General features: G+C 37.9%; 1 protein-coding gene across 1 annotated transcript in view; it reads right to left on the bottom strand.

The window, feature by feature from the left end:
* The window catches only part of Ofd1 (OFD1 centriole and centriolar satellite protein), a 37912-nt gene that overhangs the window by 7130 nt on the left and 3015 nt on the right, over positions 1–27767 (bottom strand). Inside the window, exons 3-18 of the mRNA XM_048446212.3 lie at positions 26178–26378; positions 22975–23043; positions 22863–22893; positions 20022–20129; positions 17267–17403; positions 16786–16959; positions 14555–14661; positions 12164–12283; positions 10684–10757; positions 9375–9466; positions 7962–8151; positions 6848–6978; positions 6074–6185; positions 3801–4412; positions 2999–3173; positions 1141–1241 (exon numbers count right to left, since the gene is read on the bottom strand). Coding sequence (XP_048302169.2) covers positions 1141–1241; positions 2999–3173; positions 3801–4412; positions 6074–6185; positions 6848–6978; positions 7962–8151; positions 9375–9466; positions 10684–10757; positions 12164–12283; positions 14555–14661; positions 16786–16959; positions 17267–17403; positions 20022–20129; positions 22863–22893; positions 22975–23043; positions 26178–26378 — 2434 coding nt within the window. The remainder of the gene's footprint in view (positions 1–1140; positions 1242–2998; positions 3174–3800; positions 4413–6073; positions 6186–6847; positions 6979–7961; positions 8152–9374; positions 9467–10683; positions 10758–12163; positions 12284–14554; positions 14662–16785; positions 16960–17266; positions 17404–20021; positions 20130–22862; positions 22894–22974; positions 23044–26177; positions 26379–27767) is intronic.

Here is a 27767-nt window from a genome sequence, read left to right as displayed (position 1 = left end):
AATGAAAAAAATAATGAATTAACAAAGTCTATTAACTAGAGTTAAAAAATTCACAAAATTTACTAAGGCCTTCTCATTTAACTATGCAAAATGATTCTTTCAGATTTGAAATGAAACAACAAGCTCAAATGATAGATCATATACAAATGTAACGAATTCTCAAGCTGGAAAGAGTCTCAGAGGTGATGGACCCTATATCCTTATTATACCTATAAAGTAGGGCTATAAATCCCAAGGCATGGTTATAGGTAGGCCACCACTTTCTTGCCTCTCATCTTAATTTTTGTGTGTGCATGTGGCAGCCAGGTCAATGTCTGGTGTCTTCCTCAATCACTCTCCACCTTACCTTTTGTGAGAAAGTCTATCACTCAACCCTGAAAGGTCAGTGATTTGGCTAGGCTGGCTAGCTAGTGAACCCCCATGCATCCTCCCATCTGCAGCTCCCAGTGCTGGATCACAGGAGTACACCACTGTGCCCAGCTTTTATGCAGGTGCACTTTTCAGACGGAGCTATTGTCCCAGCCCCTCATTTAAACATTCTTTCACTTCCAGTCTATCACTATAAGTTAAAGAAAGTATTTCATTCCACAGGAAGGGAAAAGAATGAACAATGAAAAAATTACCTTTTTTTTTTAAATTGAAGTAACCCCAACCTTGAAATATTAAAGATTCACTTTATGGCCTTAGTTTTAACTTGGAAACTATAAGTTATACCATTTTTTTCCAAAGGAAACTCAAATGCAACCTAAAATTCTTTGTGACAGAAAAATGAAACAAGGCTGGAAAAATAGCTCACCAAGTAAAGATGCTTCCCAATAAGCTTGACTACCTGAGTTCAATGCCTGGGACCTGACAAGACAACTGACTCCTACAAACTGTTCTCGGATCTCCACATGTGTCTATAATTCCAGCATGACTACAGTGGGATGGAAGGCCAAGCCAGGAAAATCTCTGTTAGTAAGCTCACTGGCTGTATAGCTTGGCATACCAGTATATAATGATGAATAAAACACCTGGCCTTAAACACGGTGAAAGGTAATGTATGGCATCTGAAGTTATCCTCTGACCTCCACGCAGGTGCCACGGCACACGTATAACCATGCATATACACACACACAAAACCTAATATTCAAAGCTTACATCTGAAAGGTGGTTCATACTCATCATTATCTTTCAAAGATTGCTTGTCCACATTTGAAACTTCGCTTTTGTCTTGAGTTTCAGTTTGTCTCTGATAAAAACTGGATTGGAAAAATAAAATACATGAATATGAAGTGTTAGTAACATAAAAACCAAGAGAATAGGGTGACAAAAGTTTTTTGGTTGCTGAAAATAATTTACAAAACTTCCAATTTGGGGGGAGGACTGGTTCTCTGTGATAGGTCTAGAACTCACTATGTAGCCCAGACTGACCTCAAACTCATGGTAATTCTCCTGTCTCAGTCTCCTGAATGCTGGGATTATAATAGGCATAGGCAAGCATGCTTAGCTCTGAAACTCATTTTTTATTGACTTATATAGAATGGCTCTACATGCTAGAGAGATGGTTCAGTAGTTGCCTTTCCAGAGGACCAGGGTTCAATTCCCAGCTCCCATGTGACTTTTCACAATAGTCTGAAACTCCACTTCCAGGGGATCTGACAATCTCTTCTGGCCTCTGCAGGCACCTTATATGCAGACATACAAGGAGGCAAAATACTCATACACATTAAAAAATATTAATTAAAAAGCGGCTCTAGGCCCCAGTTGTAGAGTGCATGTGTGTGCGTGCACATGTGTATGGTGGGAGAGAGAATGGCTCCAGGGAACTGAGCTTGCCACAAAGCACTGTTCTTGGCAACTAAGCTGTATTTACTCAGCCACTTCCATTGTTACCACCCCATGCCCTTAAGTAGTCACTGCTCCAGTTAACAAAGAATATTGTACTCTCAATACCATTCCTCGGGTAGTTTTCCACTAACCACAAGACATTTTCTCAAAAGGCAAATTCCATATGCCATCAGCACAAACCAGCTGAAAATGTAACTCCACACGCCCAACTATGTGTCAAAGTGGGCTGACCCCACATACTGTGGGTCTCCATGCTCTTTTTGGCTTTCTCATAAGAAAATTCAATACAAGCTGTGCATGGGGACTCAGGGTTCAAAAGGCAAACAGGCTGGAGGACCACTACAAGTTTGAAGCCAGCCTGGGCAACGTAACAAATGAGCCTGTCTGAAAAAAATACAATATAAAAATATTAAAGAATATAAATGCTCTAGGACCATGTTAGGCACAAGTTGCACTTTTTGAACCTGGACAGGTAGCCATTCCTAAGCATCGGGTGCCCAGCTGGAGCCGAGAAACAGGGATTCAGGATTTCCTGCTGTGGTCTTACCACTAAATCACAGACCCAATGACTCACTGTCCTAGTCCTAAAAAACATGCATGTCTTTCTACTTTGACAATCATATCCTAGAACCCACTTAATTCAGAAATTATATTAATGATAAACAAACTGAAACCTTGTTTATCTTTAAATGCCAAAACATTTTTTGTTGATGTTTGTTTTTGAGATGGTCCTGGAAGTCCTGGAACTTAATATGTAAACCAAGCTGGCCTTGAACTCAGAGATCTATCTGCCTCTGCCTGAGTGCTGGGATTAATGCTGTGTGCCACCATACCTACCCTCAAAACATATTTTTAAATGATATTTTGATGTGTGGAAGTTCTCCAATTTTAAAAATAAGTCAAATTTATTTACTCTCACAAAGTTTATTTACTTTGTGTATCTTTATGACTCAAATACATTCACAGGCCTATAAAGAATTTTATTTACACAATTATTCTCCTTCATAACTCAGATGACTTTCAAAGATCTCAAATGATTTTATAATCTAACTGTAAATTTCAGACTGCCACATGATCTTTAATATTGCCTTAAAAGACCAAAGGAGTGAAAGTCAAACCAGTAGGTCAGTAGCATAAGTCAAGAGAAGCTGATAAGAAAATAACTTACCAGGCATTTTTCTCTGGAGCGCTGGAGAAAGAAGGACCAGAGAAACTGTGCCTAGATGGAACAGGTGATGGCTGGGCTGTTGTTCTGTCAGGACAAGGACTAGAGGAAGCAACATGTGACCCAGCTGCTCTGTCAAGACAAGGGCTGGAGGAAGCAATGTGTAATCTACCAAGACCTACAAGGTAGAAGGAATTGGGGCAAGTATGTCACAAACTGCATAGAGAAGGTATCAAAGTGGTTTTTTGGTTTTGGTTTTTGGAGACAGGGTTTCTCTATAGCTTTGGAGCCTGTCCTGGAACTCACTCTTGTAGGCCAGGTTGGCCTGGAACTCAGAAATCAGCCTGCCTCTGCCTCCCGAGTGCTGGGATTAAAGGCGTGAGCCACCACTGTTTGGCTTCAGAGTGGTTTTTTAAAAGCTCTATTAAATTGAAAATAAATCTTATGCCATCCTTGAAAATAACCATGCTTGATGTATGAGATCCACAAAGGCATTGATTCCAGATGATTCAAGCACCAAACTCAAACCGTATAAGCAACATGGAACATACAAAACTAATCAGCAAGATAAAGGCCATGTTGCTTCCGCAACACTTCTGTGTGCTAAAGAAAACTCTAGACCTTAACATCCTTTGTGCTTCAAGTTTCATACCAACCCCATGACATGGGAAGGCTACCACTGTTAACCACGGTACGGCAGGATGAGAATACCAGCACTGCTGGAGCGGGTTCCTCCAAGCTAACTACTGAGTATACTACCTGAGTCTAAAGCATCTATGTCACAACCCTCTGGACAGTGGCTTACCTTCCAGATACATTTCATTTTCAAGGCTTCTTCTCGATTTTGGATGGGGTGTAGAGGAGAGGCGTGTGGAGGAAGAGGTCCTGCGAGGCCGTGAAGCCACACTGTCCATGAACGCTTTGGACACATCACTCTTTTCTTCCTTCCGCATGTCCACAATAGGCTGTTCAGAGACAAGTCTGTCCTCTGCAGAAACATGTCTGTCCATGGAACTAGAAGCTATGCTTCTGAGAGCTCCTAGTGAGTATACAGATGAAGGACTCTTTGCTGGCTGCGGACTCATAGTAGGATTCCGAGTAACTCTTCGATGGTAATTTCTGAAAGCCTTTTCCAAGCGTTCAGCCTCTTGCTCTAGCTCTCTCACTTTGGCTTTAGTGCTACTGGCTATGAACTCAAGGTCAGAGTCTGGGGAACTAGCCTCTGTTGCTGTATTTGCATAAGGTAGAACCCTTGACAGAACTGCACCTGCCATTACCTTGTTCTGTTCAAGGGGCGGATTTAAGAAATCCCCACGTGTATCCCCATTGTGCGGCGCCATCTTGTCACTCACTAGACCACTCAGGGAATGAAGAGTCAAAGAATGCTTTGGATTTCGGAACACTTCATTCTCTAAGGCTGCATGTCCCAAAAAGAAAATATGAGAAATGAGAAGGAAAAGCTGTAAATAAAATTAAATTATGCTCAAAAATATTTTTAAAGTAGTAAGAACAAGCTTATACATTAAACAGTTTTTGAAGTCATAGTCATAACTATTAATATTGACTGAAAGCTAACTTCATGTATCAAGCCTTTATAAACATGATATAACCTCACAATCTGTTACAAATGAGTCTGAAATACCTACATCTAGATGAGAAATAAAAATATATAATTTTCTTGGTACAAAGTCTAGCCAGATCTGAACTGTAGCATATCCATCTAATAAATATTGTTTATCCCAACCAGCATGAATACTCACACATTTGATTCCAACATAGTTTCCCCCAAAGCCTGAGTGTCAGATAATCTGGCCACAAATTCTCACTGCTCTCTACTTGAAGAGAGGATAGTCTTCCTGAGATGGGGGCCACATGGTCAGCAATTCCTAGAGCTGCTGAGATTTTCTCGCATAAATCTTGTACCTCTGCTGCCTCTTACCATGCAACACTTCCTTATGATGCTACAAAGACAAGTGTACAATGGGCTAAGTCCATGTGTGTGGTCAGCAGGAGGGCCCTAGCTTTGATCTACTTCCACATTACAAGACTCCTATATTTTCAGTGGCAGACAGTCTGGCAAACAATTGCTAGTAAAAAATGAAAAACTGAAGAAGAGTTTAGAAATGAGTAATGAGATAGAAATAAAACTAGTGGTGGTGGAAGGAACAAGGGGCTTAATGAGAAACATGAGTCCAAGCTGGAACTAAGGAAGGCTCAGGTCAAGGAAGGATGAAAAACAAGCTGAATGGGTAACAAATACAGACTGGACCCAAAAGCAATAGAAGAAGAAAGCAGGAGAGAGTGAGAGAGATCCACAGTAAAGACACAGTGATGAACCACTAGCAGTAACTAGTGCCTGAGGGGCTTCCATATACCAGCTCATGCTCAATATCCATTCCATCATTCCATCGTTCCTCACTGTGGCCCAGTAGATACCATTATCCCCACTATAAATTAGGAACTTGAGGAAGTTCTAAAGTGTTATGTTCAAGATCAAACAACTTCAACTAAAGACCAAAACAAAAATAGGTCTCCAATTCTGGAAGGAATTCTCTTTGTACCCTGCTATCCTGTTTCTCTTATGTATTTACACACCGGTCTACTGAAGACTATATAAAAATATAGGAAAACCTCTTAGCCTTATCAGGGTCACATAAAAAAAGAAACAAAACATTGAGTTGGCGGGGGAATAAAGAGGATTAAGGCTGAAAGGAAGATATACTGACAGAAGGGAGAAGCAGGAAAAAGGAGTAGGATGGATATGATCAAGAAATACTTTATACAGCTATAAAATATTCTAAGCATACTGAAAAAGAGCTGAATGTAGTAGCACACATCTACATTCTTATTGTAACAGCAGGTAGCTCACAGGTTACCTATCCTGGAAGGCAGTGCAACCACAAAAACAAGAGACACATTGTCTCAGCAAGGTAGAAGCAGAGAACCAATTCCTGGTAAGTCTTGTGACCGCCACCTGAATGCCACAGTATTTTGGTGCTCTATGTGTCTGTTTCTCTCTCTCTCTGCACACATACCCACACACAATTAATAAGCAATTTATTTTTAAGAGTCTCCAACCTGTCTGAGTTTGTTTTAGTTGTGATTTTAAATCAGCAACCTGAATGGTTAACCTTTTAACAGAAGCATCATAGTCTAATATCTGGGCCTTTAACTGTGAAGAATGTTCAATCTGAAAAAGAGTCAAAGAAAAAGAAATAAATACAACCAAATACAAACTTTCTGAAGTTTTCTTCAGAAAGAAAATTTCTCTTATTGTGCTTCTATTCTTTGTTTTGCCAATTTGAAGAAGCATTTACACCAAAAACCAATAGGAAGACCTCTATTAAAACAACATCCAAACAAGTTTTGGTTTTTTGAGGCAGGGTCTCTCTGTGAAGCCCTGGCAATCCTAGAATTCACAGACACACCTGCCTCTGCCGCCTGAGTGCTGGGAGTAAATGTGTGTGCCACCTCCCACTCCTTCCCTTTTCAATTTAAGTCTAAAAATAGCTAGCTATTCTACTGCACGAAGACAGCAATTACAGAGACACAGTGGATGTGTGTATGCCACAAAGTAGGAATCAAGAGACTCATGATGAGAATTACCAGGACCTCTGAGAAGTTTACAGCTAGATGAATTTACTTTCCATTCAGTGCTATTACTATTAGGAATATAAAGTCAGAAACATCAGAGAATTTTCTCATATGAGAAAGGCTCCTTTGCACTGTTGGGGAAGAAATTCTTTGTATTCAAATATATCCGATTTTCGCTGGTGTGGCACGTCTAAAGGTTCTATAACTACTACAAAGTAGACTGGCATAATGCCCACAAAAAGAAGGAACAAGACCCACCTCACTCTGCAGCTGTTTCTGCAGGGCTTGCCTATGAGTTTCAAACTCCTTGTGCTCCAGTGCCATAGCATGTTCTGCCTTCTGTAATTCTTTCTGAAAAACCAAAAGCTCAGGAGGTGGCTGAGTTATACCTAAGAGGGTTTAAGAAGAAAAGAAAAACATTCCTAGTTATTATCAATCTTAAATTCTCTTATTTAGCTTTTTTGAAAAAGCAGTTCTTTAAAGAGGTTTAAACATTTTCTTTCTTTATACTCATGCAATTAATATTCTACCACTTCTATTAAATGGCCTATGAACAATCCTGTCTCACAAATTTCAGAATAAAGTTATTTAATTCATATTAATATAACTTTATTCCTCCAGTAGCCCTCTAAGTTAAAGAATTCTTTCAAATTCTTAAATTAAGTCAATGTCCTATCTATTCCCTCTACCACATGCAGATGATATTTTAAGAAAGAACTCCCTATTTGTCACCTGTCAGTGCATGTCCCTGGTTTCACCCCATCTGAACAGCAGCCCATGGCAGTCAGGCTATAGAAATAAGGCAGATGGTGCTTTCCAAGAACCCCATTAATAAAATGTGCCTTTGTAGGGTAATTATAAAGGACAGAGTAGTAGAAACAGAGCCACAATGCTAGTGCTCTATAAGGACTAGGAGGCTTGGGAGAGGGAGAAGTTTTCAGAGGTACAATGAGTAGGCAGAGGCACAGAGCACTAATGGGAGGCCTCCAGCAGGGACTGTGAGTTCTCTTGCCTGAGAGGCAGAGCACATAAGCAATCCAGACTGCTGTACCTGGAGATCAAGGCTAAGAGTAGAAATAACTATAATTTCAGCCTCCTCTCCCTGCCTCGCTCCAAGTGCTTACTGGCTCAACTGAGGCAATAGTCAGAGGGCTTGAACCCTGAAGTCACCCACAGAGGCAGTTATTTAACAAATATTACTTAAAATGAAACTACTAATTATGCAATAGCAAACAAAAAGGAAGCAGCTCCAATGTAAGGATCTTAAAAGAGTCTCCCAATGTAAGCTTTCCTTATAGATACAAAGTTGTTCTATAATCCCGACCTAATGTAAGTTACAAAAACAGGCAGATCAGAAAAAAAAAAGACATACGGTCTAGTAGACGTAGGTTCTCATTCCTAGTCTCTTCCAGTTGCTGTTTAAGTAATTTATTTTGTGCCTGAAGCTCCACTTTCTCTTCTTTCAGTAGTGAGTAATCACTCATCTCTTTCATCTTTTCATTCAGCAAGTGGTTTTGTTTTGACATTGCCAAAAACTGGGCTTTGACAGACTCTAGCTCCAGCTAAAATTGAAAAAGGAAAACTTACATCTGAATAACTTTCACAGCACTGCAAAGGTAAAGGCTGGAAGGCTGTCTGAATCTAAGCATCATAAATGAATGACAGTGACTACCAGACAGAGGTCAGGCCTTCTGCACTGGTGATAGGCCAGAGGAAGCTCAGAGTCTGTATCAATAGACCTCTGTCCTATGAAGTAATGAAAGAGTATAGAGTGAAGGCAATTTCGAGTCAATTCTTAAATGCTGCCAATACATTTGCACAACTTAACAAGACATTTTTAAAACATGAACAGATAAAAGGTGGAAACAATCTCTACTGCTGTGAGGTGTTTTCCTTTCCTTAGTCTTATGTGTCCCGTATCTGGATATGAAAGCCTACACAAATCTCAAGGCTGCAAAGGTAAATTTTAACCTATAGTATCTACTTCAGTTTAGGTTTTTGTTTGTTTTGCTTTTTTTGTTTTAGAAAGAGTCACATTTAGCCCTGGCTGACCTGGAACTCAGATCTGCCTGCCTCCTGGATGCTAAGATCAAATGTGTGCTACAATCTCCTTTAACTACTTAAAGTTTTAGTTTTGTACATTACATGAGAAGCATACCACTAAAAATAGTATAGTATATTGGTATATAAAAATTTTACTTTGCCTAAAAACAGTCTATAAAAGAATGATGTAGTGATAGAAAATTGTAATAGCTACCAATGAAAAAGAGGCTAAGATATGCTCATCATCTGTTACGGGTAGTTCACTCAACTCACCCAAAATTCATGCATTGTTAAAAATATCTCCAAGATTACACTCACATAAAGGCATATGAGCAGTAACGGAGGGAGGTACTATTTGAGCACCAGGACTCTTAGATACAAGTTCTTTTCTTATGTCCCTATGTGCCTTTGCTTGAAATTAGAGCCTACTGCATTAACTGAATCTATCACCTTCTTAGTCATAAAATTATCAATTCAAGCACATCAAAAATGCTTATGGTGCTGGAGAGGTAGTTCAATGTTAAGAGCAGAACTGCTCTTCCAAAGGACCAGGGTTTGATTCCTACACACCTACATGACAGCTAAGATTATCCTCTGTAACTCCGCACTATACACACAGGCAAAGCTCCAATGCACAAAAAATAAATAAATCTCCATACACCCCTATGTTCTCTGTAAACAAAAGATAGTATTAAACCCTAACATGTCATTAAAGAAACTAAAAAATGAGTTTTACAATTACCTCAACTTCTTTCATACGATTTACAGATTTACTGAGGTCTTCCTTTTTTGAATTAATAAGTGTGAGTTCCTCTTGCAAATGAATAGTTTTTTCTAGGGAATAAAAAAAGGCCAATTAAATAGTGATTTCCTACTGAACACAAAAAAACATTTAATAATTCATGGTCACTCTATGAGACCTAATAACTATTGCTGCATAGTCTAAAGCAACAAGTGTATAAGTCAAAATTTAGTGGGCAAATAAGAAATAAGACCCATTACCCAGTGAATGATAAGTTAACATGTGTCATGTATGTTCACATGCTAACCAGTTACTACAACTGGGCAGGGTATGGGATCTGCTAATGGCATCTACTTTCCTTAAAAAGCAAAGATCTGTATGTTTTCCTTCTGTAGTTTTTCCTTCCTCTAACACAAATCTATGCAGATAAATATCATCAAAAGAAAATTTCACAAATCTAAGTACACAATAATGCTATCCTACAGGAGATACATCTGCTTCTATAAGACATGAACAAATGGAGTCACACAGTTGGTATCTAGTTAATAGCAAGAAAGCAGTTCCTGTTTACTTCAAAAATGTTTGAAATTTCCAAAGTTCATATTCTTTTCATAATTTCTCACAAATATATTAAAATGTAAACTATCTGAAAATTTAAAAATTTTCAAAATTAAAAATTCAACTTTCATAGCCTCAGATCAATGTAAACTTGAGAGCTTAAGAAGTATAATGACATGTATGAAAAAAAAAACTATTAAACCTGGTCACAGAGGACAGAGAAAGTAAAATTTTCTATAATGGGGCTGGAAAGATGACTCAGTAGTTAAGAGCAGTGGCTGCTCTTTCAGAAGACCTGGGTTCAATTCCCAGCACTCACATGGCAGCTCACAATCTGTATCAGCTCCAGGAGATCCAATGCTCTCTACTGGTCTCCACAAGCACCACATGCACATAGCACACAGACATATGTGCAGGCAAAACACCCATACACATAAAATAAAATAAATCTTAAAAAAAAAATCAATGAAGAGCCAGTGAAATGGACTGGTGGGTAAAAACACTTGCTGCTAAATCTGACAACCCAATTTCAATGCTAGAGACCCCCACAGTAGAAGGGAAAAAAACAAGTCCCATAAGTTCTCTGACCGTCACATGCACACCATAGCAATACATCCCCTCCCTCTGAGAAATAATATGTAAATAAACATTTTGTAAAAAGCGAAAGCTGTATTTAAGAATATAAAACAGATGCAACTTAGGAGGATAATAACTTTTATCAGATCTAAAATAAGCCAGCCACCCAAATCACCTTTATTCTTCCTTTCCTCTTCTAGTAGTTTATTTGTTCTAGCGATGTAGTCATCCTTTAGTTCCAGTTGGTATCTGAGAATCAGAACGACTAAAATGAGGTCCTTGCCATCTCCCTGAAAAAGACCACTAACCCTAAGGAGCTTATCGGTGGCCCAGCATATCTAAGGGTGCCAACATGGTTGAGGAGAAATTTCAAAAGTTCTAAGGCCAGGTAACTGAATTCTAAACATCAAATGTCCAGTAAAAACCCTGCCTCTATCCTGTTAATTTGGACCCAAAACTCAATCACACAAAATGAAGGGTGTTAGCATAGGGTTACTGAAAACAACTACTTTCCAACTGGTCTCAATTGGTACAGAGAGCATTAAAGGAAACACAGTAAAGCTTAACTAGCACACAACAGATTTTACGTCCCCAGAGATGGCAAGGCAGTCAGTCACTTGTAATCTGCCTGCGCAATCTCCCCAACCCCAACCAGGATGGAACTTGTGCTCTTAGAGTTTATGTACAATTGAGATCCTACTGGTATTTTATCCACATCAGCAATAGCAAAAGGGATATTTCCATGGAATTTTACTTATTTTTTTTTCAGTTGTCACTAGTCAGAGATGGAAGAAAAGAAAGACAAACCCTCCTGTGATGAACATCCTCCACCCCTACATTTGCTGAAACCAAAGACAAATATTAAAGGTTATTAGGAAACAACTGCCACTGAGAAAAGCTGCCATACAATTGCCTTTGCTCTAGGATTCTATTCACTGGTTCATAAAATTAGGACTAGAGAAAAGCTAAAGAACCTGGGCATAATGGCACACATCTGCTATCACTGAACTTGGGAACTGGAGCAGGAGAGTCAGAAATTTCGAGTCAACTTGGACTACAAAGCAAAAAGCAGGAGGGAAGGAGGGTAGACCAAAGTAACCATAGCTGTCATATTTTCCCTCCCCTGAATCATCTTTTGCTTCATATAGTTCCTTTTTGATCCTGGATTTACAGTGTCTTGAAGGAATACAAAGCACATACATGTTCACGATCCAATTCTACCTTAAGTAATTTGTAAATTGTTATTGACATGCACATCTCAGTGGCAGCATGAGAAAGATGACTAAAGTGACGAGAATTCCAATTTTACAGCTAATCAGCTACACAAGCTAAGGAGTCATAGGGTGCCCTAAAGTTAAAGGGAAAATATACAATATAATACATATTTATACATATAAGGTTAAAGTAAATCACAAGCCTTCCCAGCCAGAGAAGCTAGGAATAAAAGCATTTGATGTAATTCTCTACACTGGATGCTTTAAAAACTATCTTAACTCAAGTATGCATGAAAAAGGTTTGATTTGTCATAGAAAATAGATTTGCTCAAACACTAAACTTTGACATGTAAATATTAGCCTTACATACATCATCAGTTTTGTTCATTTTCACCAACTTAATTCAAACATATTACTTCTTTAAAAATGCCAAACAATTACTTTAAAAGTTCAGTTTTGAGCTTCTGATCATAGGTCTCCTCAATGTTCTTCAGATTCTGTTCCCGTCTCTGAAGTGCCTCAGCCTCACTTTTATATTTTTCTTCTTGGAGCTTCTGGGTCCTGAAATAAACAAAAACATATAAAACAAACAAAGTACAATATCTGATGTAATAAATTTGAAATGTATGTAACTGTACTAATAGTGAAAAAAAGTCTTCCTATATTTTACAAACTGACGAGGAGTATCTGGCTTAGAGAAGCAGGAAGGAATCAAGCCAGAGTAGTTCCTTATAGGAGCTAATTAACACTTAAAAACTGGCTAGGAGGGCAGTGTAAAGGCACTTGTTGCCAAGCCTGAGTTCAATACCCAGGATCCACATCTTCATGGTCGGAAAGAACTGACTCATTTTAAGTTGTCCTCTAACCTTTCTATGTGTGCACTGCTGTGCTGCACATTCACCCAGTCACACACCAATAAAGATTAATTTTAAAATTAAATATACATACAAAACAAGCAAACTGGTTACAACATGACCACAGTGCCCCATGCCTATAATCTCAGCACTAGACAGCAGAAGCAGAAGGACTATTTCAAGTTCAAGGCCAGCCTGGTGTACATAGTAAGTTTCAGGTTAGCCAGGGTTTTAAAAACATGAAACTATATCTCAAACTAAAACCTAGTTATAGATGGTAAGTAGTCATAACCAATTCAGAGGTGAAGAAGGATGTTATAAAAGCACAAACAAAAGTTATCTTATATACATAACTTTTTATAATACTTATTACAAGTGTTGTATCTATTTCACTAGCCCATAGATACTCAAGGTAGAAGATAAGCTTTCAACACTTAATAATCCATTGATTAAATACTGAAGAGAGGGGATGGAAGAAGGGATTTAAGGAGGGAGGGAGGGAGGGAGAGATCATATCCTTGCTATACGTTGACTCAATAAGGTCCTCCTAGTGAGGTTAGATGAGCAGTACTAGCAGTTCTCCACTTTCCAGAGTGCTGCAGAGAACAAGCCATTCTGGAAAGCACTCCCCAAAGCTCACTAGTCTAACTGGGTATAAACTCTATGAGTCAGCACCAGCACCCTCTGCTGGCTAACCTGGAAAGGCATGCACCAGCAAGTACACTTAATTTACCTGAATGCTTATGAGAGCAGAGCAGTAGCGGAGGTAAAAAAGTTAGGTAGAGAAGAAATCAAACGAACTGAGCCTACAGACGTGAGAAAACAACAGCGATGAAGACAGTGACAATTTCTTTAATGCACTAGACTTCTAGAGTACCTGTTGAGTGCTAACAACTGATTCTAATGGGGAAAAAAGGTTATATGCACACACTACAGGTGGTGAGCTTGCTAGCAGTCCCAGGTAAAACTGAAGGATAAAGCATCCTGAGCACTTAGAACATGTTAAGTAGCGCCTCCACCCCCATCACAAGAAATGGTTCCATGACAGGCCAAGTTAAACCACATTTCCTTATTGGAGATTGGAGTACAAAGTAGGTAAATGGAGCAGGCCAGGATGCCTGAAGTTCAGCTACATATAAGAAACTATAAGGTATGATAACTGAAGGTAGCTGCAAAGCAAAGTATATGCTGAAGCATTAGGAGTACCTCCAAGTTGTCTAGCCTCAAGACAGTCTGATAGAAATATTTCATCATGGTGCCCAACTTATTATCCAACAGTCTACAAAAAACTCCAAGCTGTACCTTCTAAAGCAGTTGATATCACCTTCACAGCCAGGAACTCTCCCTGGCAATTTTGCTCTGTTTTGTTTTGTTATTAGACGCAGTATCAACACAATGAGAAATAGCTCCACCCATGACAAGTCAGACTACTGTATTTCCTTTCTTTGAGTACAAGTCTGAACATCTGATTCAAGTAGCCAGGCTGGCCTAGAACTGACCATGGAGCTTGAGCTGGTCTTAAACCTCTGGAAATAACCCTGACTCACCCTTCCAAAGTGCTGGGATTACAGACATACACTCTCACACTAGGTTTCTATTTGGCTGGGGAGATGGCTCAGTAAATGAAATGCTTGCTATAAAAGCATAAGGACCTGTGTTCAGATCCCCAATATCCACAAAAAGTCAGAAATGGTAGGGGTGATGAAAGAAAGACATGGATGCACAGAGCTTGTTGTTCAGTAAGTCTAGTCAATCAATGAGCTTCAAGCCAACCAATGAAAGACCCTGTAAAAAATACGGTGGTGAGTGATAAAGATGTCTGACATTGACCTCTGACCTACACAGGCATATACGGGTGAGTGCACTTGCATATACCCTTGCAGACATCACACACTAAATCTTTTGGAAAAGGCTAGAAAATTTAAACATAATATTTAGTACAACTTTTGCACATACAAAAAGAACATGCATTACTTACAATTCAAAAGCTTCAATTCTTTCCTTCAGCTCTGCTTCTCTACCTCTAAGCAAATCTATGTCATTTAGTAGAAGTTGTCTTTGAGCATAAATTTCTTTCGTTTCAATCTGCATAGAAAAGCATTTATTATTACAAACAAGCAAAATAAAATAAAAATACCAGAACTCAGACGTTACTTCCTAAATTCTAGAACACACTGAAAGTTACAGATATTTAGGGTAACAATTTCTCCTTGAAGAGATTTCATCAAGATTTGCTTTTTAAGTCTATATTGTAGTTTGCATAAAAATATACTTTTTTTGTAAACAAAATTAGTCTCTCAATGAATGATAAACTACACTGTGCTATATTCCTAACATCCCTAGTCTAGTTCTTTAACAACCCTCATATTCCCTTACTCAAAAATTTGGTAAGTTCTGAATCAGCAGGAAAAACATTAAACATATGCAGTCAGTAATGAATTCCAAAATAGAATCTCCATGGTGATTAAGGATGGTGCCTAAATGTTTCAGTTTATGGGTCATCAAGTGACCATCCAGTGAACTCCAAAGTTCCCATCCCATCACTGAAAAAACAATATCAGAAGCAGAAAAGTTCTTCGTCTCTAAGGATCTCACAATTTGGTTGAGGGAGAAACAATCACATGAGGATGTAATGATCTCATACATGAAATATATAAAGACCACATCCAGGAAAAACACCTGTATGAGTCACTCAGTGAGCTGGGGAAGAAGTCACTGAGGTGACATGAAGAACAGTACAGGCTTAACAGGGAGAGATGTGGACATGCATCCAAAGGTATTGTATCTTCAACCTTTCATGTAATATTAACTAAATAGGGATCTAGTCAGTCACCTATGTTGAAGATAAAGTTGTTAATCTAAACATAACCCAGTATCTGAAACATCTATGCTTATTCTCATAGATGAGATTAGTCCGTGGTGCGGGAGAATGTCTGTATTCTGTCAATCATGTTTTAAATAAACGCTGATTGAACAGGCAGGAGGTGTAGGCAGAAAAACCAGATAGGAAGTGAAAATGATGCAAGGAGAGCAGGAGAATTCTGGGAAGGAGGAAGCTGATTCCTCCCACTCCTGCCCAGCAGGATGTGAGCTGCCCCACTGAAAAAGGTACTGAGCCACATGGCAAACATAGATCAAAAAAAAAAAAAGGGTTAATCAAGATGTGAGAGTTAGCCAGTAAGAGGCTAGACCTAAAAGGCCAATCAGCTTTCTAACTTACGGAGTCCTATGTGTGATTTTCTCTGGGACTAAACAGCTGGGGGGCCGGGCAGGACAGAAACACAAACAAGCAGGTCCAGTCTTTTCATGTTACAAGTTCATTTCTCAGATATGCTAGACACATAGTAGAGTGGCCCTATTTAATACTGGATGAAAGGTCATATTGAAAATCCCGAGCAATGATGCACTCTAGGGGGAAACATTCCTATTTTGAACATTTTCTGACGCTGTTCTGGATGCACACTGAAAAGAGTACTCCAAGTCCTGTTTGGCTGAACACAGGTTTTCCTGAAGGAAATCTCTGCCTGAAATGTGACTGGGCTACTCTGAGCAGCCTCTCAGATCCTACTCCTAGATCACTCTGAGACTGCCATATATCCGCATTTCCTTTCTTTCCTGGTTCTGTCTTTTCTCTCTTCATACCCTAGCAGAGCCCCAAGGTCTTTAATTCTTGATGCCGCCTTTCTCAAGTCAAATGAAGCTTGGCAAAACAGCATTCCTCAACTGCTGCTACTTTCCCACCCTCACGGAAAGGGAGGAACGGGTACTCAGAAATGATCAATCCTCTCCAGAGTCAGAACAGAAACCTCTGTTCAAGAACATGGTTTGCTCTTCCACTTTCAGGCTGATGCCTCAGTTGGGTATTGTAATGGTATTATCCTCTCTGCTTTAAAGAGCTGCTCCCCCTTGTCCAATAGCACTATTTACCTCCAAGTCTCTCCCTGAAGCCCTCTCTCTAATATGCCTGACAAGACAGATGCTGTTTGCTGAGTGTCTCCTAATCCCAGGAGGGACATTCACTTCAGTTCTTTCTTTTCTGCCCTGCAGAGCAAAGACTATGTGGGCGTGTGTGAACTTTGCACTCTTGACTACTACAGTTTCAACTGCTCCTCTAGAGCCTTGTTCTATCAACTGTCCTTTCTGGATCTTAAATGAAGGTACTAACAGCAGCAAGACATAGCCACCCAGTAAAGTATTTCCAGATATTACCTCTCGGTGCTTTTTAATTCTTTCCAGGGTATTCTTTTCCTGAGAAATGAGGGCTTCATTTTTAGCTTGACAAATTCTTTCAAATTCATTCCGGAACTCTGCCAGTTCTTTTTCAAACTTTCTTTTCTCTTCCATCTTAACTTTTGCTATTTCAGCTTCTCTAAAATACTTCAGCTATGAATTGAGCACATAAATGGAAAAAAGTTACTAAAACATAGTACAAATTCACTGTTCATTAGGTTACTAATAATGTTCTATCCAAATACATCTTTAATCCATTTTTAGTTTTATCTCATTTACTGTCCTAAAGGATTTGGGCAAACGTGAACAAATGACATTTATGGAGAGAAAAATGTGCATAACAGTATAGTACTCTATTCTTTAATAAAAACTGTCAGCTATTCCCCACATGCCTAAGAGGAAGACAGTAGAAGACAAGTGGAAGTAGCTCTCATTAATAGCAGCAAGAACTACAGCTTACCTTTTGACACATTTCTGCCTGAAGCTGGTGTTGTATTTCTCTCTTATATTCATTTAACTTTGTCTCTAAAGATTCTAGCTTGGGACGGTGAGGAAAAGCATCTGCAAATTGTTCATCGATAAGCTGAAACTTCTCAGCTATTAAAAAAATAGCACAGCCAATTAGGAAATATAAAATCAACTCAGTCAAGTATGCAAGAGGCCCAAAGCAGACTATACTAAAAGGGAAGTGTAGAGATGCCTGCTACCTATTTTGAAATACATTCAAAAACCAAAATGAAATACATTCAAAAACCAAGATGGATAAGTGGACAGATAAGTGATAAACAAGTATAATACAAATTTCACAGCAGCATCTATGCAAGCAAATAGTCTCTGTAACATTGTTTCAACTGTTCTGAATGTTTGAAATGTCAATAATAAAATGAAAAGTACGAATCAACCTCTTCTCAGTTTCTAAGTGCAGAGACCTTTGGACCTGGATTAAAGTTGACACATGATCAAAACAAGGACTTTAAAAGCATAAAAACTATGTACTTTAACTCTTGCATTTTATAGGTAAGGAACAAATGGCCATAGAGTTTGAGTAACTTCCAGAGAGTCAAGCAACTACCACACAACCAGGCCCAACTCAAGGCCTCATGCCAGATCTCTTTCCAGGAGGCCCTTGGTCCTCTAAATCAACAAGATAGCCAAATCAACCATGAAGCAGATGATAAACCCGAATGTAGAGTACAAGCCCATGCACACCAGCACATATAGGAAGAAAGAGATAGTAAGAGTAGATTAAAATATTGAGCGTTTGCAGCAGTTATAATTGTGAGCATGTTTTTCCAGCCACTTCACTTATTTTCTAATGAGCCATAACCACACAGTCTGATACAGGACTTTTTAGCCACATGTAGTCACTGAGTATTTGAAATGAGCCCAATCTGAGCTGAGTATAGTGAATATAACACACCAGATCTCCAGGAATTGCTACAAAAATGTACATAAAATATCTATTAGTATTTTTATACTGAGTACTTGCTAAATATTTTGGGGTTAAATAATTAAAATGAATTTCACCTGTTACTTTTCATTTTTTAAAAATGTACCTACTAGAAAAAATTAAAATTATCTATGTGCTTTGTAGTACTGGAAAGCTCTCTTTGCAATAAGCACACAATGTTTTGCTAATGGTATTTAAACTACACTTAAGGGTCTAGTTGTAGAATATACCTTTGTAAATGATGAATTCCTTATCTTCCTACAAGTTAAAGGCACTATTAAGTGAGGATGAACCGAAAAGGTGGGTAAGCACGTAAGTATAAATAACTGCTTTCCAGCTCTTTTGACACAAAAAGAAAAGGTAGTGTCTAGTTTGCTTTCTATTGCTGTGACAAGCACCATGACCAAAAGCAACCTAGAGAAGAAAAAGCTTATTTTCAGCTTTTATTCCAGGTCACAGTCTATTACTGAGGGAAGTCAGGCAGGAACTCCAGCAGAAACACAGAGGAATGCTTATTGCCTTGTTTCCTGGCTCATAATGCCAACTTTTATATACAGCTCAGGGCCACTTCCTAAGTGACGGTGTTGCCCACAGTGGGCTGGTCCCTCCAACATCAATCAAAACAATTCTCCACAGATGTACCAATGGTCCAATCTGATGGAGGCAATTGTTTAATTGTTTCAAGTAAAATTGATCATAAAAACTAGCTAGTACAGGTAGAAGGATATTATAGAAAGGCACAGAGTACAAAATCTCTAGGCCTTGGACCAAAGACCTTGGACTCTACCCAAATGGGAGTTTCCAAATTGTTCTCCCCTCTGAGGACCTCAGTTTCAACTATTAAGTGAAATGATGAGACAATGACTTCTCTCTTTGCAAAGCAAACAGTTTGTAACATACTATGGTGGTTTGAATAAGAACACCACCCCCTAAGAGCACTAAGAATGCTTAGTCATCAGGGAGGGGCATTATTAGAAAGGATAAAGAGGTGTGGCCTTTTTGGAGTATGTGTGGCCTTGCTGGAGTAAGTGTGTCACTCAGGGTGGGCTTTGAGGTTCCAAAAGCCCAAGCCAGGCCCAGTGTCTCTCTCTTCCTGCTGCTTGTAGATCTGGATATAGAACTCTCAGCTACTTCTCCAGCACCATGTCTGCCTATGTGCCACCATGCTCCCTGCCATGATGATAATGGACTAAACCTGTAAGCCAACTCCAAAAAAAATGATTTTCTTTGCAACACTAGAACACTGGCCAAGACACATACTAATTTAATGACTATAAAATAAGGTCAGAGAAGACATGAGATGAGTTTCCTAGTTAAGACATGTTAAATTCCACATGTAAGGAAGAACCTGGTCCTGTGATCCCTATATGACTGGTCAGTGTAGCCTTGCCATTCAAGACAGATTATGAGAGTGGAAAGCATTTCCTGGTACCTCCAGCAACAGAATTTCAGACAAAAATGAATCTCCTTGTCACCTACATACAGGTAGCATTTTTCCAGATCAGGAAAAAAAAAAAATCACACAGTATGATAAATATGGCAATTTTCTTCTCCCCAAAACAAAACAGGTCAAGTGAGGTGGTACACATCTGAAAATATCAGTATTCAGAGGAGGCAGAGGCAGTACAATCAAAAGTTTGAGGCCAGCTCTGTCTACACAAGTCTAGCCGGGGCTATATGTTGAGACCCTGTTTGAAAAAATAATCAGGCAAAAACAAAATAATAACAAGATACTCAGCAGAACTGAAGGAGAAGCTATAATTACCTAGGGACACTCTGCTAGGAAATGTGTCACTTGTTTGTGTCTCCACGTCACAGCTCTCTTTAGTTTGATGATATTCTGCCAATTCCTTTAAGAAACTCATAAGAAAACCTATAAAAGCATAACATACACAGTTTTGTTTCAGAATATCATTCAACCATTGCTTTATTGCTGTTTATGAGTCTTGGTTTATAACATCATTTGATTACCAAGGAAAGGTCCTTCCAAACATGATATAAACCTTAAAAGGAATATAGAAATTGCCATAACCACAAAAATTATAAATTTTTATGTCATAAAATAAAGACAAAAGACAAATGATATATTGGAAAAGATTCTGCAATACTGAGAGGCTCCTCATAATGCCAAAGAACTCTTAGCAATCAGTAAACAAAAAATAGGAAAAGACATGGACAAAATTCACAAAAAGAAAATTTACATGGAAAATAAACATAATCACCTTTTAAATATTAAACAAATGCACAGAAACTCATAAATGTTTTTAAAAACTGGCCTAAACAAGGTGCTGCCTTAGCACAGTAGGCACTGCATCAGTCTCATAAAAGTAATCTAAACAACTAGGCAGTGATGGTGCATGCCACATGCCTTTCTTTAGTTCTAGCACTTGGGAGGCAAAGCTTTAGGCAGATCTCTATGAGTTCGTGGCCAGTCTGGTCTACAGAGTTAGTTCTAGGATACCCAAGGCTACACAAAGAAACTCTGTCTCAAAAAAAAAAACCAAAAAAAATGGTCTAAACAGTTGAAAGGACTTCTGCTCCAAGTTACAATCTTTTATCCCTCTCTACTAAAGATGTTAAAATTCTATTCCCACAACTGTAACTTCTTTTACATAAGCAGAACCATATGGAAACCTCATAATTTCTTCTTATAAACACATCACTCCCCTATCTAAAAATTATACACAAACTATCAAAATGCTCAATCATGGAGTCAGTTCCTTCTTTCCAGCATGTGGATCCTGGGGATGGAACTCAGGTAGTCAGGCTTGGCAACAGGCTCCTTTATGTGCTGGCCCATCTCGCTGGCCCAAATTTCCCATTCTAACAGTGAGAAAGTTGGCTCTTACTATCTACTACCAATAGACTTGACTGCAATTTCACAATTATTATTAAGTCCTTCCATATGAGTAACTATCACCTACATTACAGTCCAATTCCTTCAGCTGCTAGGCTCCACTAATTTACAATTATGAAGCTCAGCACTCCATAAGCCTAAGTGAGAACATTACAGTAACACTTGTTGGCCACAGTCTACATTCTATCCAGAGATCACCTAATATCCCAAATTTGAGTTGTAGCTCTCCTTATACTGATTTTTGCCAAAATTAACAAAATGGTTAGCAAAGAGCTCTATTCAAATTTTGGTACTTGGATGCTTAACACAAAGGCTGCTCAGTTTCTCTGACTTCCACATTAAACAACTGCTAGTCAGAAGATTTTTGAACCAGAAGCATTTAAGTACATTATGGAATCATGGGCAACAATCTTTTAAGGTTAATACAATTATCTATAGTAAAGTGAATTATTTCTAAATATTGTTTCAAGTTCTAAATTTACTTCTCAATATTTTGGCAACAGCTATTAGTGGCATAGTTTAGGACAGTGCTTTCTAATATAGCACCCATGTGGGTAACTGAATTTAAATTCAACTAAAACCGAGTTCACTGTTCAGTCACAGTAGCCCCATTTCAGGTACCACATGAACTTAGTGGCCACCACAAGAGACAGTAGAAATAAGCATCTCTATCAAAACCAGAATTACACTAAATAGCACACCACCTTGAAGTTCTGAATGTAGGGTCTATCTAGTCATATACTTAGTAGTATGGGATAAAAGAGAGTCATTTTTATTTTGTATAATAATTCACTTGTATGTCTAAATACACTTTATTTTGTTGTACAAACTGATCTAGCTTTACCTTTTGAGAGCTGTTTCACTCTGGAATGTGGGGTCAGTTGCTATAATGAAATTCAACTGGGATGATCTATGTTTCAGGAAGCCTAGAACATCGTGTAAGCCAATTAACTTACTGCAAACATCACTTCCAAGAGCTCTGGCAATAAGTCAAAAACTAAGGGCTAGCTGAAAGCAAACAAGCAAATGTTTGCTCATTAAGTTCCAAGCTTATGAACTTTCTAGAAGGGATGACAAATCAAAAATCCAAACACAAAAGGACCACTGTGACATGTCACAGACTACTTAAAAAGACCCAAAGATTAACTATCAATGGCAGCTAAGTTGCCACTTTATATTCAAGACACAAAGCCTAATACCAAGTCTAAAGTATGGTCTGGCAACCTTAGTAACAATATACAATAAGAAAGGCCATTATCAAAGCCAGGATTGAGGTAATTTATGAAGAATGTATGAAAACTTATAAAAAAGCATTAATATTTTTAAAAACTGACACATTTAACACTTCATAAATTACATTTGAGGGGGATATATAATATACAAAAATAGCTAATGTTACTAGCTTTTTTCATGGGGCAGGGAGCTATTATGCAAATGTTCTAAACAGTAAGTGTTCTGTTAAGAGTATTTTTCATTTGCTAGTTGGGCTCTTGAATACTGTCTGCAGTATCCTTACTTGAATATCAAAGACTTATTAAAAACATAGAAAGTGAAGAAATAAGGTATCTTTATCAAAATGACATATGAACAGTTGTTTATTTAAAAGCAAGCCATGGTCAGCAAGTAAAATCAAATGTTTTAATTCTACTTAAATTTCCTATTCTTCTTATTAGACCACAAGTTTTATATTTTTGTAAGAAAAGCATATATAAGAATCTTGCTATTTTCCACAAAGATGAAGTCTCCTACCTTTTTGGTTTTCTTTATCAAATCCTGAAATCTGTTAAAAGAAAATATTTTACCTTTATTAAATTACTCATTTATAAGTAGCAAATCAAAATAGATCATAAAACACTCTTACCAGTGATTTGTACAGATTGGATGAGGGGTTGATTCGAATGAGCTGTAATAGATCCTGCATAGTAAATATCTTAAAGAGAGGGAAAAAAAGCTTAAGTATCCAAATTTGTCTACCAGTAAGTTTAAACGATGAAATATTACTAAATATAAAATTAAGACTCATTTCATATTTAAAATAATACTATATATATTTAACCTAGTAATGCAAAAACAAAGCTTTTATGTTGCCAACAAGTTACAATAAATATACTGAGTTCAGAAGAATCAAATAATTTGTTGCTTTTTAAATTACAACTATTTATTTTTGTGTGTATTAGGAGGAATTGAACATCCTATGGTGTATATGTGGAGACCAGAGGACAATTTTCAGGAATTAGTCCAATCCTTTTACCATATGGGACCTAGGACTCCAACTCAAGCCATCAAACCTTAATAGCAACTGCCTTTATCTGCTGAGCCATTGGTGCGGGAGAATTGTCTATATTCTGTCAATCATATTTTAAATAAATGCTGATTGGCCAGGCAGGAAGTATAGGTGGGAAAACCAGACAGGAAGTAGAGGTGGAGCTAAGAGAACAGGAATATTCTGGGAAGCAGGAAGCTCCCTCTGCCATTACTGCCCAGACCACTGAAGAAACAACATGTAAGCTGACAGCTGAAAAAGGTACCAAGCCATATGGCTAACATAGATCAGAATAATGGGTTAATATAAGCTATAAGAGTTAACAAGAAACCTGAGCTAATGGGCCAATCAATTTATAATCTTATGGAGTCCTGTGTGTGATTTTCCTTGGGAGTTGCCAGCTGTGGGGTACCAGGCAGGACAGAAACCCCAACAAGCCGGCCCCTCATATTACAAGCCATCATGCCTATCCAGATAAAATATTTTTAATCAAGTAATTAACCTCCAAATACTAACATAAATGAAAGAAATCATGAATGCCTTACAGATAACACTCAGTTATTTGGTGAATCAGGGGTTTATGAATGAATTTCAGGGCCCTTACAGTTATATAAAAATGTAAATAAACTTCAGGTTTTATTATTCTAAACTATGAATGACTACTGTGTACCTGAAATAGTTTTAACCACACAACTATTCTTGATATACATATTTCTACTATAGTATGCATTGTGCACTAGCTCTATCCTTAGAACACTAATAAAATGTATTTTCACATGGTTTCCCTTTAAAGAGGCTCTGGCTGGCATTTACATTATTAGAAACAATTAATAATATGAACTGGTTTAATTATTACTGAGAGGGTCCCTGCAGGTTTCATACTGCACAAAGGGAACTGCACAACGAGATCGGAATGAAAACCCGGTACACAGGCTGGAGAAATGGTTCAGTGGTTAAGAGTACTGGCTGTTCTTCCAGAGGTCCTGAGTTCAATTCCCAGCACCCACATGGTGGCTCACAACCATGAGAACTGGCACCCTCTTCTGGCCTGCAGGCATACATGCAGACAGAACACTGTATACATAATAAGTAAATAAATCTAAAAAAAAGAAAACCCAGTACAGATTGACTTCATTAACCTGGATCACACTTCGAGAAGTCTAATAACAGGTAGTTTATTTCCAATGTACTTAAGCCCAGTATAATCTGGAAAAAGTTTCCTGGTGTGATGCAATCTCTGGTGCAAAAGGAAATACAATTACATTAAAACTCAACTCAGGGCACATGTCATTTCTTCCAAGAAGGTAGGTTCTAAAGATACACTACCTGTACTAGCCTTAAGGACCTAAGGATCTGGCCTGGTCTCTACAGTCCTGGTTGTAGGAGCTTGATATGGCATGACCCTGCATTATTTGTTGGGCCATTAATCACTTGTAATTCTCAGCTTTATGGATGAAAGAATGGGCTTTTCGTTTTTCCCATTAGAAAGACAATCATGTGGGCTTAACATTCCCGGTTTCTCTGGAGATCAGTGGACTCAAGCACCTTCGTGTTATGCTTCCAACATATTACTATAATTATATAACTATTACACAGTAATCAAAATTGTAAAATGTGTCATAAGAAAGAAAATGAGCTAAAAATGAATTCTTGTTTTAATGCTTGTTTTAAGACAGGGTCTTACTCACTATGTATACCTGGTTGGCCTGAAACTTAGCAAGCTGGCCTAAAACTTGGGATTCTCCTGTCTGTCTAGAGCTGAGATTACAGATGTGTGCCACCATGTCTAGCTTAAATAATAAATTATTTATGCTGACAAGTTGAATGTAGTTAATAAAGTATACCATATTTGTTCATCAAAATACTAACATTGTTCTTATTTCTTAAAACTTTGGGACAATTGCAGAACAACAAACAAAAACACGCAGAGAAAACATTAGGCATGAATCCTAATGTAAAAGATAGACTTGATTGACAATTAAGTGCCAATTTGGGATCATTGACTACAGCCAATGTATCCCTACATGAAAAATGCTGATTGTGTAGGACTCTGTGCATGTGGGAAGGATAGAGTATATGAAAACTATTTTCCACTCAATTCTGCTACAAACCTAAAACTATTTTAAAAACAAAATTCTATTTTAGGTAATATACAAGTACTGAGAATGTTTGTTAAATCTGACTTTAAAATAATAAAATATGACCATAATGTTCAACAGTGACAAGAACTAGTTAAAATCATTAGAGTAATAAAACATAAGACATGTGCTATTATTATAGATTTTCTTAAATTATGTATTTTGCACTTCTGTGCAACTACAAAGCAGAGAAACACCTGCAGCCATCTAAATGAAGAACATGTTAGAAAACGAAATGTTCTGTCCTGCAATGCTATTTAGAAGTTACTCACCTTGGGCAAATCTCTTCACCTGTCTATATTCTGCGTCATCATTTGTAACACATGTGCTCCCTGCAGTGTACCTAGCACAGTGCCAGTTTCTCAGCGAACACTACAGAAATGGCAGTTACCAGTCTAATTTAAACCACATGGACTGTAACATCACTTTTAGCTCCAAAACATTTTGTGATTCCACACATCATCCACTATTTTACAAAAGACTGAAATACTAAGCATTAACAACAGTCACATTTGATACTCATTTGTGCAGGGATGACATGAATCAAAGATGAACAAGAAATTAAGCTAGCCAGTCAAAAGACAAACAGAGGAATTAGATAGCACTTTACAGTTATTAGAGGAAGAAACTGTCAAGAGAAAATTAAAAAATACCAGAATTTACCTTTTCTTTTGCCAAACCACTTTCTGGAAAGAAAACAGAAAGTGAATATTCATAGCCACATCTTTGTAAGTGATCTGCCACCAGAGAGTTAGAAGCGCCTATTAGGAGGGCACTCCCTTCCACTGAAATGGATGGAAGCTTCACTTCTCCACTCAATACAGGATGCATCAATTCATGAATTAGCTGGTTTCGGAGTTGTGTCTAGTGTGAAACAGAAAAAAAAGACAAAAGGAGATACATTTTACCAGAATAGAAATACAGACAGATCTGCCACATTAATTGAATTATTTCTTTTATTTTCAAAATGAATCTAGATCCATGGGCAGAAGTAGGAAGCACTTCTTTCACAATTTATCTTATCCCTCAGTGGGCGTGAGCAAAAACTTTCTTTCCCCAGCTCCCACACCCACTCTCCATAGACCATAATTTGACATCTCTAAAAGCAATTTCAGCTGTTCATGATGAAGAAATTAAGCCATGTGGAAAATTCTGTCACTTCATCTCAACTGTGGATTGTGGCAGTTTATGATTCAAATAAACTGTGAAATTCAAGGTCATCCTTGGCTCAATGTGACATATTCAGAAATGAAAAGATTCTTCTGTATTATAGATTAATAAAATGTAATAGTTCAAGACCAATCTGGGCTACAAAAACCCTATCTCGAAAAAAAAGTAGTTAAAAGTATCTGTTATATAATCATGGGGATTGAAGTTTAGATTCTAGTATTTATACAGCAAGCCACCTGGGTGTTCTGCCAACACAAGGGATCAGACAGCCTGTTTGGGCCTGCCTGCATATACAAACACACACACATGTACAAGCACACACACTCAGGCAGACATATATAAAATAAATCTTAAAAATATATAGTAGTATGAAAGGGCAGTTTTCACAGAATGGGAGGGAAACTCAGAGTACAAGAGAAAAGAATTGGCACACACATCTCAGAAATGAATTAACTACACCAATATAAACAAATGATTTGACAAGTTTTATTTAATATATACCTAAACTGGATGTAGTAGAAGATGTCTGTAATCCTAACACTAGAAAGGTTAGGGCAGGAAGATCACCGTGAGTTTGAGGCAGGATAGTGAGACACTGTCTCAAAAAACCACAAATTATGACAAAAACCACAAAATAAACAAAAACACCCTATACCTAAATGACTTTGTAAGTGACCATAAATACAAATTCATATCAAATAATAAAACAATATAAACTAAGCCACTAAAAATTCTATAAAATTTAAAAGTTGTAGCTTAATCTATATCAGTCATTGAATTTAGAAGTAAAAATTAGCTAAGTTTGAGAAAATGAAATTCTGCCCTTCCTGTCATCCAGTTGGGCTAAAAAGACAATGAATAGCCAGCCATGCTATAGCTGTGAAGTGAACAAGGCTAGCACAAAACGGCTACAGACAAAGACATCCATTGGTCAATACCAAATAAAATTGAGATGTGAGGTAAAGGACTATCAAGTCTAATCTGCAATGTGACATAACCAGGAATGAAAAGATTCTTCTGTATTCTAGATTAATAAAATGCAATCAATCCAGGTGGTTTAAACCAGTATCACTAATGGATTAG

This window comes from Myodes glareolus, chromosome X, assembly GCF_982192425.1.
Source record: "Myodes glareolus chromosome X, mMyoGla1.1, whole genome shotgun sequence".
In the NCBI taxonomy this organism is placed as follows: domain Eukaryota; kingdom Metazoa; phylum Chordata; class Mammalia; order Rodentia; family Cricetidae; genus Myodes; species Myodes glareolus.
This window is presented reverse-complemented; position numbering and strand designations above follow the sequence as displayed.